This window comes from Oryx dammah, unplaced genomic scaffold, assembly GCF_014754425.2.
Source record: "Oryx dammah isolate SB20612 unplaced genomic scaffold, SCBI_Odam_1.1 HiC_scaffold_21, whole genome shotgun sequence".
NCBI lineage: Eukaryota > Metazoa > Chordata > Mammalia > Artiodactyla > Bovidae > Oryx > Oryx dammah.
The window spans coordinates 35,037,145-35,050,312 of record NW_024070205.1 but is presented as its reverse complement, the minus strand read 5'-3'; the positions used below and the strand labels follow the sequence as shown (position 1 = coordinate 35,050,312).

Below are 13,168 nucleotides of genomic sequence, written 5' to 3'. Positions count from 1 at the left end.
GGGATTTTCCAGGCAAGAGTACTGGAGTGGGGTGCATTGCCTTCTCTGAGAACACTATCTACTAGACTCTAAATGCTTTCCTTACATAATCCTGCATGTGGAGATGCAAATACTGGTATAATCTTAAAAAAAACACTGAAAACACTCTAAGTATTAATATGTCAATTTATTCCACATATTTTTAAGATTTTTTTTTTAATGTGGACCATTTTCAACATCTTTATTGAATTTGCTATAATACTGTTTCTGTTTTATGTGTTGGCTTTTTAGCCTCAAGGTATGTGGGGTCTTAGCTACCCAACCGGGGATCACACCTGCACCCCCTGCAATGGAACTCGAATTTTTAACCACTGGACCACCAGGGAAGTCCCTACTCCATATATATATTTTTTAAAGTAATTTTTTCCTCTTTCCTTTTTATAAATTATGAAAGTATGGTATTTACAGAAGACTTGGAAAATAGAGGAGAGTTACATATAGCCCCACTATATATATATATATATATATATATATATATATATGATTTTTTAAAGTAGATAAATTAAGATTCTTAGTTGAAGTTTCAATATCAAAGGGTTTCTCTGGTGGCTCAGATGGTAAAGAACCCACCTACAGTGCAGGAGACCTGGGTTCGATTCCTGGGTTGGGAAGATCCTCTGGAGAAGGAAATGGCTACCCACTCCAATATTCTTGCCTGAAGAATTTCATGGACTGAGGGGCCTAGCTACCTATATAGTCCATGGGGGTCACAAAGACTCAGGCACAACTGAGTGACTAACATACACACACTCAATATCAAACTCTCAAAAATTAGTAGAATGAATATACAGAGAAGTAGAAGGATATAGTAAACCTGAGAAGCACTGTAAACCAATTCAACATAATTAAGATTTATACAGTTTTCACACAACAGTAGGATCCAAATTCTATTCAAGCTCCCATAGAGTCTAAACTAGGAGACACTGGAACATATCCAGGGACATGAAACAAGGTGCAAAAATTTCATGGTCTAAAGGTAATGAAATCCTGCAAAGTCTGTTCTCTTATCACTGTGGAACTATGCTAGAAATCAGTATCAAAAGATACTTGAAAATAACTCACATATTTTCAAGTGCAATGTGACATATACCAAGAGAGATTTTTGACTTATTAGCCATTGAAAGCCCCTATTCCATACATTTTTAAATCAAACAGAGATAGTTGGAGAAAAAATCTAGGACATTCCTCTGGTGCTGATGGGGAGGTGCTCAGACCAGTCAACAGACACCCAGATGGACATCTCATCAGAGGAAGTGGAGTTTCCTATATTCTTTCTAAGCAACCATCTAATTTTATCTTCATTTCCCAACAGGTTTCCCTATTGGGCTGATCAACATGAATAGCTCTTCCTTGGCAGTCATATTAGCTACCTTAATTATCAGATTAGTCTTCTACCACAAATCAGTCTTATGAGTCAGGGCTGCAGGGAGCCTGATGCTTCCACTAAGGCTGCAAACTCTGCTGACAGGCTGAACCCTGGAGCAGTCAGGTCAGAGCAACCTGAGGCCTATCTCACCATGGTCCAGCATCACTCCAGCACAATATTAACACAGGATAAAATAAGCCTGACTGGGAGATCTACTGTTCTTAGTTTTATGTTTATATACACAAAGTTGCATAAAAAATTACAAAAGATAATTTATCAACCTATGTTTTTTCCAGTGTTCATGTATAGATGTGAGAGTTAGACCATAAGGAAGGCTGAGTGTTTTTGACCTGATGCTTTCGAACTGTGGTGTTGGAGAAGACTTTCGAGAGTCCCTTGGACTGCAAGGAGATCAAACCAGTCAATCCTTAAGGATATCAACCCTGAATAGCCATTGGAAGGACTGATACTGAAGCTGAAGCTCCAATATTTTGGCCAACTGATGCAAAGAGCTCACTCATTGGAAATGAAGCTGATGCTGGGAAAAATTGAAGGCAAAAGGAGAAGGGGACTGCAGAGGATGAGATTATTAGATAGCATCGCCATCTCAACAGACACTGACAAACCCTGGGAGAAAGTGGAAGACACAGAAGTCTGGCCTGCTGTAGTCCACCGGGTTGCTAATTGGATACAATTTAGCAGCTGAAAAAGAACAGCAGCAGCAGCATAATACTGAAGTTCAGTAAAGTCGCTCAGTCCTGTCTGACTTTGTAATCCCATGACCCACAGCATGCCAGGCCTCCCTGTCCATCATCAACTCCCAGAGTTTACCCAAACTCATGTCCATTGAGTCAGTGATGCCATCCAACCATCTCATCCACTGTCATCCCCTTCTCCTGCCCTCAATTTTTCCCAGCATCAGGGTCTTTTCCAATGAGTCCACTCTTCGCATCAGGTGGCCAAACTATTGGAGTTTCAGCTTCAACATCAGTCCTTCCAATGAACACCCAGGACTGATCTCCTTTAGGATGGACTGGTTGGATCTCCTTGCAGTCCAAGGGACTCTCAAGAGTCTTCTCCAACATCACAGTTCAAAAGCATCAATTCTTTGGCGCTAAGCTTTCTTTATAGTCCAACTCTCACATCCATACATGACTATTGGAAAAACCATAGCCTTGACTAGACAGACCTTTGTTGGCAAAGTAATGTCTCTGCTTTTTAATATGCTGTCTAGGTTATTCATAACTTTCCTTCCAAGGAGTAAGTATCTTTTAATTTCATGGCTGCAATCACCATTTGCAGTGATTTTGGAGCACCCAAAGATAAAGTCAGCCACTGTTTCCACTGTTTCCCCATCTATTTGCTATGAAGTGATGGGACCAGATGCCATGATCTTCATTTTCTGAATGTTGAGCTTTAAGCCAACTTTTTCACTCTCCTCTTTCACTTTCATCAAGAGGCACTTGAGTTCTTCTTCACTTTCTGCCATAAGGGTGGTGTCATCTGCATATCTGAGGTTATTGATATTTCTCTTGGCAATCTTGATTCCAGCTTATGCTTCCTCCAGCCCAGTGTTTCTCATGATGTACTCTGCATATAAGTTAAATAAGCAGGGTGACAATATACAGCCTTGATGTACTCCTTTTCTTATTTGGAACCAGTCTGTTGTTCCATGTCCAGTTCTAACTGTTGCTTCCTGACCTGCATACAGGTTTCTCAAGAGGCAGGTCAGGTGGTCTGGTATTCCCATCTCTTTCAGAATTTTCCACAGTTTTTTGTGATCCACACAGTCAAAGGCTTTGGCATAGTCAAGAAAGCAGAAATAGATGTTTTTCTGGAACTCTCTCGCTTTTTCGATGATCCAGTGGATGTTGGCAATTTGATCTCCAATTCCTCTGCCTTTTCTAAAATCAGCTTGATGTTCATGGTTCACGTATTGCTGAAGGCTGGCTTGGAGAATTTTGAGTATTACTTCACTAGTGTGTGAGATGAATGCAATTGTGCAGGACTTCCCTGGTGGCTCAGACAGTAAAGCATCTGCCTACAATGCGGGAGACCCGGTTTCAATCCCTGGATGGGGAAGATCCCTTGGAGAAGGAAATGGCAACCCACTCCAGTATTCTTGCCTGGAAAATCCCATGGGGTCACAAAGAGTCAGATATGACTGAGTGACTTCACTTCACTTCACTTCACTTTGAGCATTCTTTGGCATCACCTTTCTTTGGGATTGGAATGAAAACTGACCTTTTCCAGTCCCATGGCCACTGCTGAGTTTTCCAAATTTGCTGACACATTGAGTGCAGCATTTTCACAGCATCATCTTTTAGGATTTGAAATAGCTCAACTGGAATTCCATCACCTCCACTAGCTTTGTTTGTAGTGATGCTTCTTCCTAAGGCCCACTTGACTTTGCATTCCAGGATGTCTGCCTCTAGGCCAGTGATCACACCATCGTGATTATCTGGGTTGTGAAGATCTTTTTTGTACAGTTCTCTTGTGTATTCTTGCCACTTCTTAATATCTTCTGCTTTTGTTAGGTCCATTCCATTTTTGTCCTTTATTGAGCCCATCTTTGTGTGAAATGTTCCCTTGGTATCTCTAATTTTCCTGAAGAGATCTCTAGTCTTTCCCATCCTATTGTTTTCCTCTATTTCTTTGCACTGACTGCTGAGGAAGGCTTTCTTATCTCTCCTTGCTATTCTTTGGAACTCTGCATTCAGATGCTTATATCTTTCCTTTTCTCCTTTGCTTTTCGCTTCTCTTCTTTTCACAGCCATTTGTAAGGCCTCCTCAGACAGCCATTTTGCTTTTTTGCATTTCTTTTTCTTGGGAATGGTCTTGACCCCGTCTCCTGTACAGTGTCACGAACCTCCACCCATAGTTCATCAGGCACTCTGTCTATCAGATCTAGTCCCTTAAATCTATTTCTCACTTCCACTGTATAATCATAAGGGATTTGATTTAGGTCATACCTGAATGGTCTAGTGGTTTTCCCCACTTTCTTCAATTTAATACTGAAGAGTTAGATATAATTCCCATTCCTAATAGAAACAGACATCAAAGGGAAACTTATGGGCTGGCTGAGAAACCTTCAGGTCAATTTTATATGGACCACAAAGCCCAGAGACCAACAGGATATCAGACTATAAGAACAATGGTCCAGGTTGCTTGAGATTCATTTGTAAGGTTGCTACACAGACAGGAAACAATAATGAAACAGGCTTGAATTAGAAGTGCTGGCAGGCAAATAAATATAAAAGAATCTATTTTTAAAAAATAAAGATGTAACAAAATTGAGACAAATAAGTGGAATTCGACAGGAGAAGAAAAGAAAAAAAAATAGAAAAAAGAAAAAAAAATCTTATAGGCTCATTAAAGAGAATGTTAAAGTTGAGAAAAGGAAAAGAAGAGAAAAAAAAACCCTTACTCCAAATCCACTATCCACACATAATCAAAATTTATATTTTATTTCTTTCTAATCTTCTTTTTCCTATTTCATAGTTTTTGTTTTAAACATAATTAGGCTGTATAAAAATTCTGCAGGCTGCTTTTCCTATCACCTAATATATCAATTTCCCATGATACATACTTTCTTTTTTTAAATTTTATTTTATTTTCTTTTTTTAAAATTTTACTTTACAGTTCTGTATTGGTTTTGCCATACATTGACATGGGGATGACCCAGAGAGATGTTGTGGGGAGGGGAGTGGGAGGGGGGTTCATGTTTGGGAACACATGTACACCCATGGTGGATTCATGTCAATGATACATACTTTCTATAAAAATTTTCATTGGATCAATATAATAACATGTCAAACAAATATTTCAGAACTTCCTTAATGATGACATTAAAGCTAGTATTAGTCAATCCTAAAGGAAATCAACCCTGAATATTCATTGGAGGGAGTAATGTGAAGCTGAAGCTCCAATATTTTGGCCACCTGATGCAAAGAGCTGACTCACTGGAAAAGATGCTGATGCTAGGAAAGACTGAAGGCAGAAGGAGAAGGGGAAAACAGAGGATGAGATGATTAGATAGCATCATTGACTCAATGGACAAGACTGTGAGCAAATTCTAGGAGGCAGTGAAGGACAGAAAAGCATGGTGTGTTGCAGTCCACGGGATCAAGAAGCGTCTGACATGACTTAGGCATTGAACAACAACAATAAGCTATTACAATTAAATAACATTGCAGAATCTGTCTTTTCTTTACAAAGCTCTCTGTATTTAGACATTTCTTTAGAACACTCCCATGATAGAGTTACTAGGCCAAGGAAGTAGAAGTAGAAATATTATAAGGCTCTTAATATTTAAAGGCCAAACTGTCCTCCAGAAGCACTGTCAAAAACCTGTTTTTTGTTGAGTTCGTGCGTCAACTGATTCAAAGGGGAGTCAATGGGCCTGAGAATATTATCTGAAAAAACATTTTTTAGAAAATATGAAAACTGTTTGACTTACGTTCGCACTTTATGGCGACCGATGATGAAAGAAACCTTCCGGCTCCATGGGTTCACGAAGCTGGACCAACTGGAGTCCAGTATGATGTAATCCCCATTTTGACAACAAAATCTAATGGGCAGGTGTTCAAAGGGAGGATGGCCTGCATACTGCAAGACTACATAAAGCAATAAGATAGAATTTATTTAGCATGAACGTTTATTACAAATGCTTCTCTTAAGGCACTTATTTGTAAATGTTTTAAAATATCAAAATAGAAAAAAATATTGTTTCAATGGTTTCAATACACTGCTTTCTTGATTAAAGGTAACACTCTAATGATTAAGGGGCTTCCTGGGTGGCACTAGCGGCACTGCTTGCCAGTGCATGAGAGAGGGGTTCAATTCCTGGGTTGGGAAGATCACCTGGGGGATCCCCTGGGGGAGGAAATGGCAACCCACTCCAGCACTCCTGCCTGGAAAATTCCACGGGGGTGGGCTGCAGTCCAGGGGGCTGCACAGGATGGAGTGGCTGAGCACTGCTAATGATTACAGCTTGAGAGAAGCTCTAGTGAGAAATGAAATGAAAAATTTAAGAAGATCAGTGAAAAAAAGAAAAGCCCTCCTGTAAGAAGCAGGTGCACGGCAAGCATCAGAGAGCGATCTTCCGGGTGCAGGTATGCTAAGATGGATGTCCCGATCAGGTCCTGAGGTAGGTAGCCCAGGAAAGGCACAGCCCTGAGCACAGACACAGCACAGGCAGCACATCACTCGCACCGAGTGACTGTTGTACCTCACACACTCTCAACAGTACTTTTCAGATAAACTCTAAATATGAAGAAAAGGTACGCAGAGATGTTCATTACAGCATTTATAAAAGCAGCAAGCAACCTGAGTGCCTACACTGGGGAAAAGAGTTAACATAATCTAAGAAGCATTGGTCACTGGAGGCACTGCATCAGAATCACCTGCCAAAAGCCAGATCTGCAGGCTCACCGCTTCCTAAATCAGCGTTTCTGGGGTGAGACTAGAAGTCTATACTTTTCACAAGTTCTGTAGAGGTCTCAGAGGGCTTCCCTGGTGGCTCAGACAGTAAAGAACCCACCTGCAATGCAGAAGAACTGGGTTTGGTCCCTGGGTCAGGAAGATCCCCTGAAGAAGGGAATGGCAACCCACTCTGGTATTCTTGCCTGGAGAATCCCCATGGACAGAGTGGTGGGCTACAGTCCATGGGGTCACAAAGAGTCAGACACGACTGAGCAACTAACATTTTTCACTTTTTCAGAGGTCTCTTGAGGCCCTCAATTGTACTGCCTTTTAAAAAGTCTACAAAGATCATATTATAACATAGAAGAATGCTTATGGTGTTAAATGAAGAAAGCAGGCTACAAATTTATACAGAGTGTTTAAAAGTATATAAAAACAATATCTCCCAAACAGTAGTATCAAATAGAGGACCAGTCACAAAGACATTTGTAGGATATGTGTTCATAAGAAAATTCTAATGACCAGACATTCAAGATGACTTAGAAAAAAAAAAAAAACTGACTCTGTAAACATTTTCTATGTGTACAAATTCACAAATAGTTTCTTTTTTTCATGTATATATAAGAAAGAAAGAAAATGAAGTCGCTCAGTCGTGTCCAACTCTTTGCAACCCCATGGACTGTAGCCTGCCAGGCTCCTCCGTCCATGGGATTTTCCAGGCAAGAGTACTGAAGTAGGTGGCATTTCCTTTTCCAAGGGATCTTCCCGACTCGAGGATCGAACCCAGGTCTTTGGCATTGCAGGCAGACGCTTTACCGTCTGAGCTACCAGGGACGCTCATGTATATGTAATCTTTGTTATTTTTTGCCACATCCTCATGATATTCAGGATCTTAAGTTTCTCAACCAGGGATCGAATCCACACTCCCTGCAGTGGAAGCCTGGAGTCTTAACCATACTTTCTAATGGAATAAACTTAAGCTATTTTTAGAATATCTTTAGCTAAATTTTCTTACCTTGTACAGATTATATTATACAAAGTAACTCCCTATTACTGTTTAGTTTCATGATAACTAAATGGTAATAAATGGGAAATAAATCCATTTCCGGATGTTAAAAAAATTTTTTTAAAAGCTTTCTTTTTTTTGGCCTCAATGCACAGTTTGTGGGATCTTAGTTTCCTGATCAGAGATTGAACCCAGGCTCTCAGCAGTAGAAGTGCTGAGTCCTAAACACTGGATTGCCAGGGAATTCCCTGGACGTTAAAAAATTTTAAAAACCAGAATTAATACCTATCATAACTGTGTCAGATTTTTTTTACATTTTTGCTTTATGCTCACCTATAATATGATTGATGTATTAGTTCTCAGATTTTCAGATTTCACAAATAAAGTGAAATTTTTACACAAGCGTGGGGGAAGAGGAAGGGTACAATCAGGGGATAACAATGTTTCATTTTTCCAAATAAAGGTATAAAAAAACAAGAATAAGCAATGATGACTATCTACTATCACTACTTGTTAAATAACAAAGACTATTTTGATAACTAAAAAAAGTAGGTAGGACATAAGTTCAAAACAAGTAACAATTCTTTAAATTGAATAAACTTTGCTTTACAAAAAAAGAAATCTGCCTTATTTTTCTTGCTCCTTTCCCCCTTCACTTCAGACTAATACAAATTCATCATAAACTGGGAAGCACTTGCCTAGAGCAAGCAATACATGTGCATAGGGCTCAGAGGCCAGTGTCTAGGTCTCATTTTGACCATAATTATACACTATGGGGGCTTCCCTGGTGCCGCAGATGGTAAATACAAGGCAGGAGACCTGACTTCGATCCCTGGGTCAAGAAGATCCCCAGAAGAAGGGAATGGCTACCCACTTCAATATTTTTGCCTGGAGAATCCCACTGACAGTGGAGCCTGGCGGGCTATATATAGTCCATGAGATTCCAAAGAGTTGGACACGATTCAGGGACTAACACTGATATACTGTGTGTCCAAGGTTCACTGGCCTCTTGGGCAGCACAGAAAAATAATTTCTGACCTACCTAAAGCTTTGAAATAAAACATGATAACTTGTAAATCTTAGAAGTATAACAAGCAAGATACGTTAAAATTTTAGACAACACAGATTTCAAACTAACAAACATCAAATGGGCTAATGGACAGATGTCATTATGTAGATGTATGTTAAACATAAAGTTTTAAATACTTTAATTTATTTTCCAAAACAAATTTCTTTTAGGCTTAAAGAAGTACTTACCTTTCATCTATTTCAAGAAAAACACAACCAGGAGTATGTGTTGTGGTAAAAATTCTTTTATCTGCTGGGATACGAGGAGCTATGAAGAATAGAAAGACTCGTTTTAGAGGCAAATATCTAATGAATTAACCACTTAACATATTAAAAAGGCAACAAACTCTATATAATATGGCAGAAATCACACTTAAGGGGCAGGCCTTTGAGCAGCCAACTCTAATACTTTTCATTATTAACTACGTTTTAATTAGGTCAAAAGGTAAAACCTATGGGCTTCTCTGGTGGCCCAGTGGTTGCGAATTTGACTTATAGTTCAGGGGACACGGGTTTAACCGCTGGTCCAGGAAGAGCCCATATGCTTCAGAGCAACTAAACCCAGGAGCCATAATTACTGAGCCCTCACTTGAGAGCCAGCCCATGCACTACAACTGCTGAAGCCCACTCACCTAGAGCCTATGTTCTGCAGCAAGAAGCCACCAGGAGAAGCCCTCTCACCGCAACTAGAGAGTAGCCCCGCTTGCCAAAACCAGAGAAAGCCCTCACAGCAACAGAGACCCAGTGAAGCCAAAAATAATGATTTTTAAAAAGCAATACCTACTCAAGTTAAATACAGAGAAAGTCTGTGTACATAGAATACTTTATTCATCCCAAGTAATCCAACAGTCAAACCCAGAGTAATTTAGACTTCAGGATGGAAATGTTTTATTATACTAAGAAGTTGCAAAATGTGGTCCACTGGAGAAGGGAATGGCAAACCACTTCAGTATTCTTGCCTTGAGAACCCCATGAACAGTATAAAAAAGCAAAAAGATAGGACTCTGAAAGATGAACTCCCCAGGTCAGAAGGTGCCCAATATGCTTCTGGAGATCAGTGGAGAAATAACTCCAGAAAGAATGAAGAGATGGAGTCAAAGCAAAAACAACACACCCAGCCGTGCTTGTGACTGGTGATAGAGGCAAGGTATGATGCTATAATACTGCATAGGAACCTGGGGTGTCAGGTCCATGAATCAAGGCAAATTGGAAGTGGTCAAACAGGAGATGGCAGGAGTGAACGTTGACATTCTAGGAATCAGCAAACTAAAATGGACTGGAATGGGTGAATTTAACTCAGATGATCTTTTTTTTTTTGTATTTGTGTTTTTATTTTTATTTATTTTTATTTTATTTTTTTACTTTACAATACTGTATTGGTTTTGCCACACATTAACATGAATCCGCCACGGGTGTACACATGTTCCCACTCCAGAACCCCCCTCCCACCTCCCTCCCCATACCATCCTTCTGGGTTATCCCAGTGCACCAGCCCCAAGCATCCTGTATCCTGCATCAAACCTAGACTGGCGATTCGTTTCTTATATGATATTATACATGTTTCAATGCCATTCTCCCAAATCATCCCACCCACTCCCTCTCCCACAGTCCAAAAGTCTGTTCTGTACATCTGCGTCTCTTTTGCTGTCCCACATACAGGGTTATCGTTACCATCAGATGATCAGTATATCTACTACTGTGGGCAGCAATCCCTTAGAAGAAATGGAGTAGCCATCATTGTCAACGAAAAGAGTCCAAAATGCAGTACTTGGATGCAGTCTCAAAAACAACAGAATGATCTCTGTTCATTTCCAAGGCAAACCATTCATATCACAGTAATCCAAGTCTATGCCCCAACCAGTAACACTAAGAACCTGAAGCTGAATGGTTCTATGAACACCTACATGACCTTTTAGAACTAACACCCAAAAAAGATGTCCTTTTCATTATAGGGGAATGGAATGTAAAAGGAGGAAGTCAAGAAACACCTGGGGTAATAGGCAAATTTGGCCTTGGAGTACAGAATGAAGAAGGGCAAAGGCTAATAGAGTCTTGCCAAGAGAATGCACTGGCCATAGCAAACACCCTCTTCCAACAACACAAGAGAAGATTCTACACATGGACATCACCAGAAGGCCAACACTGAAATCAGATTGATTATATTCTTTGCAGTCAAAGATGGAGAAACTCTATGTCAGTAAAAACAAGACTAGCAGCTGACTGTGGCTCAGATCATGAACTCCTTATTGCCAAATTCAGACTGAAATTGAAGAAAGTAGGAAAAACCACTAGACCATTCAGGTATGACCTAAATCAAATTCCTTATGATTATATAGTGGAAGTGAGAAATAGATTTAAGGGACTAGATGTGATAGAGTGCCTGATGAACTATGGATGGAGGTTCAGGACATTGTACAGGAGACAGGGATCAAGATCATGCCCAAGAAAAAGAAATGCAAAAAGGCAAAGTAGCTGTCTGAGGAGGCCTTACAAATGGCTGTGAAAAGAAGAGAAGTGAAAAGCAAAGGAGAAAAGGAAAGATATAAGCATCTGAATGCAGAGTTCCAAAGAATAGCAAGGAGAGATAAGAAAGCCTTCCTCAGCGATCAATGCAAAGAAATAGAGGAAAACAACAGAATGGGAAAGACTAGAGATCTCTTCAAGAAAATCAGAGATACCAAGGGAACATTTTATGCAAAGATGGGCTCAATAAAGGACAGAAATGGTATGGACCTAACAGAAGCAGAAGATATTAAGAAGAAGTGGCAAGAATACACAGAAGAACTGTATAAAAAAAGATCTTCACAACCCAGATAATCACGATGGTGTGATCACTCACCTAGAGCCAGACATCCTGGAATGTGAAGTCAAGTGGGCCTTAGGAAGCATCACTATGAACAAAGCTAGTGCAGGTGATGAAATTCCCGTTGAGCTATTTCAAATCCTAAAAGATGGTGTTGTGAAAGTGCTACACTCAATATGTCAGCAAATTTGGAAAACTCAGCAGTGGCCACAGGACTAGAAAAGGTCAGTTTTCATTCCACTTCCAAAGAAAGGCAATGCCAAAGAATGCTCAAACTACCGCACAATTGCACTCATCTCACATGCTAGTAAAGTAATGCTCAAAATTCTCCAAGCCAGCCTTCAGCAATATGTGAACCATGAACTTGCAGATGTTCAAGCCGGTTTTAGAAAAGGCAGAGGAACTGGAGATCAAATTGAGAACATCTGCTGGATCATTGAAAATGCAAAAGAGTTCAAGAAAAACATCTATTTCTGCTTACTTGACTATGCCAAAGCCTTTGACTCTGTCGATCACGATAAACTGTGGAAAATTCTGAAAGAGATGGGAATACCAGACCACCTGACCTGCCTCTTGAGAAACCTGCATGCAGGTCAGGAAGCAACAGTTAGAACTGGACATGGAACAACTGACTGGTTCCAAATAAGAAAAGGAGTACGTCAAGGCTGTATATTGTCACCCTGCTTATTTAACTTCTATGCAGAGTACATCATGAGAAACACTGGGCTGGAGGAAGCACAGGCTGGAATCAAGATTGCCAGGAGAAATATCAATAACCTCAGATATGCAGATGACACCACCCTTATGGCAGAAAGTGAAGAAGAACTCAAGTGCCTCTTGATGAAAGTGAAAGAGGAGAGTGAAAAAGTTGGCTTAAAGCTCAACATTCAGAAAACTAAGATCATGGCATCCAGTCCCATCACTTCATAGCAAATAGATGGGGAAACAGTAGTTGACTTTATTTTGGGGGGACTACAAAATCACTGCAGATGGTGACTGCAGCCATGAAATTAAAAGGAAGGAAAGTTATGACCAACCTAGATAGTATATTCAAAATCAGAGACATTACTTTGTCAACAAGGTCCATCTAATCAAGGCTATGTTTTTTCCAACAGTCATGTATGGATGTGAGAGTTGGACTATAAAGAAAGCTTAGCGCCAAAGAATTGATGCTTTTGAACTGTGATGTTGGAGAAGACTCTTGAGAGTCCCTTGGACTGCAAGGAGATCCAACCAGTCCATCCTAAAGGAGATCAGTCTTGGGTGTTCATTGGAAGGACTGATGATGAAGCTGAGATTCCAATATTGTGGCCACCTGATGCAAAGAGGTGACTCATTTGAAAAGACCTTGATGGTGGGAAAGATTGAAGGCAAGAGGAGAAGGGGATGACAGCGGATGAGATGGTTGGATGGCATCACCGACTCAATGAACATGAGTTTGGGTAAACTCCGGGAGTTGATG

The 13,168-nt window shown here is 40.2% G+C and overlaps 1 protein-coding gene across 1 annotated transcript in view; it reads right to left on the bottom strand.

The window, feature by feature from the left end:
* The window catches only part of PER3 (period circadian regulator 3), a 68,995-nt gene that overhangs the window by 38,757 nt on the left and 17,070 nt on the right, over window positions 1-13,168 (bottom strand). Inside the window, 3 exon segments of the mRNA XM_040263333.1 lie at window positions 5,865-6,027; window positions 6,480-6,580; window positions 9,093-9,171. Of these exon segments, the coding sequence (XP_040119267.1) occupies window positions 5,865-6,027; window positions 6,480-6,580; window positions 9,093-9,171 (343 nt within the window).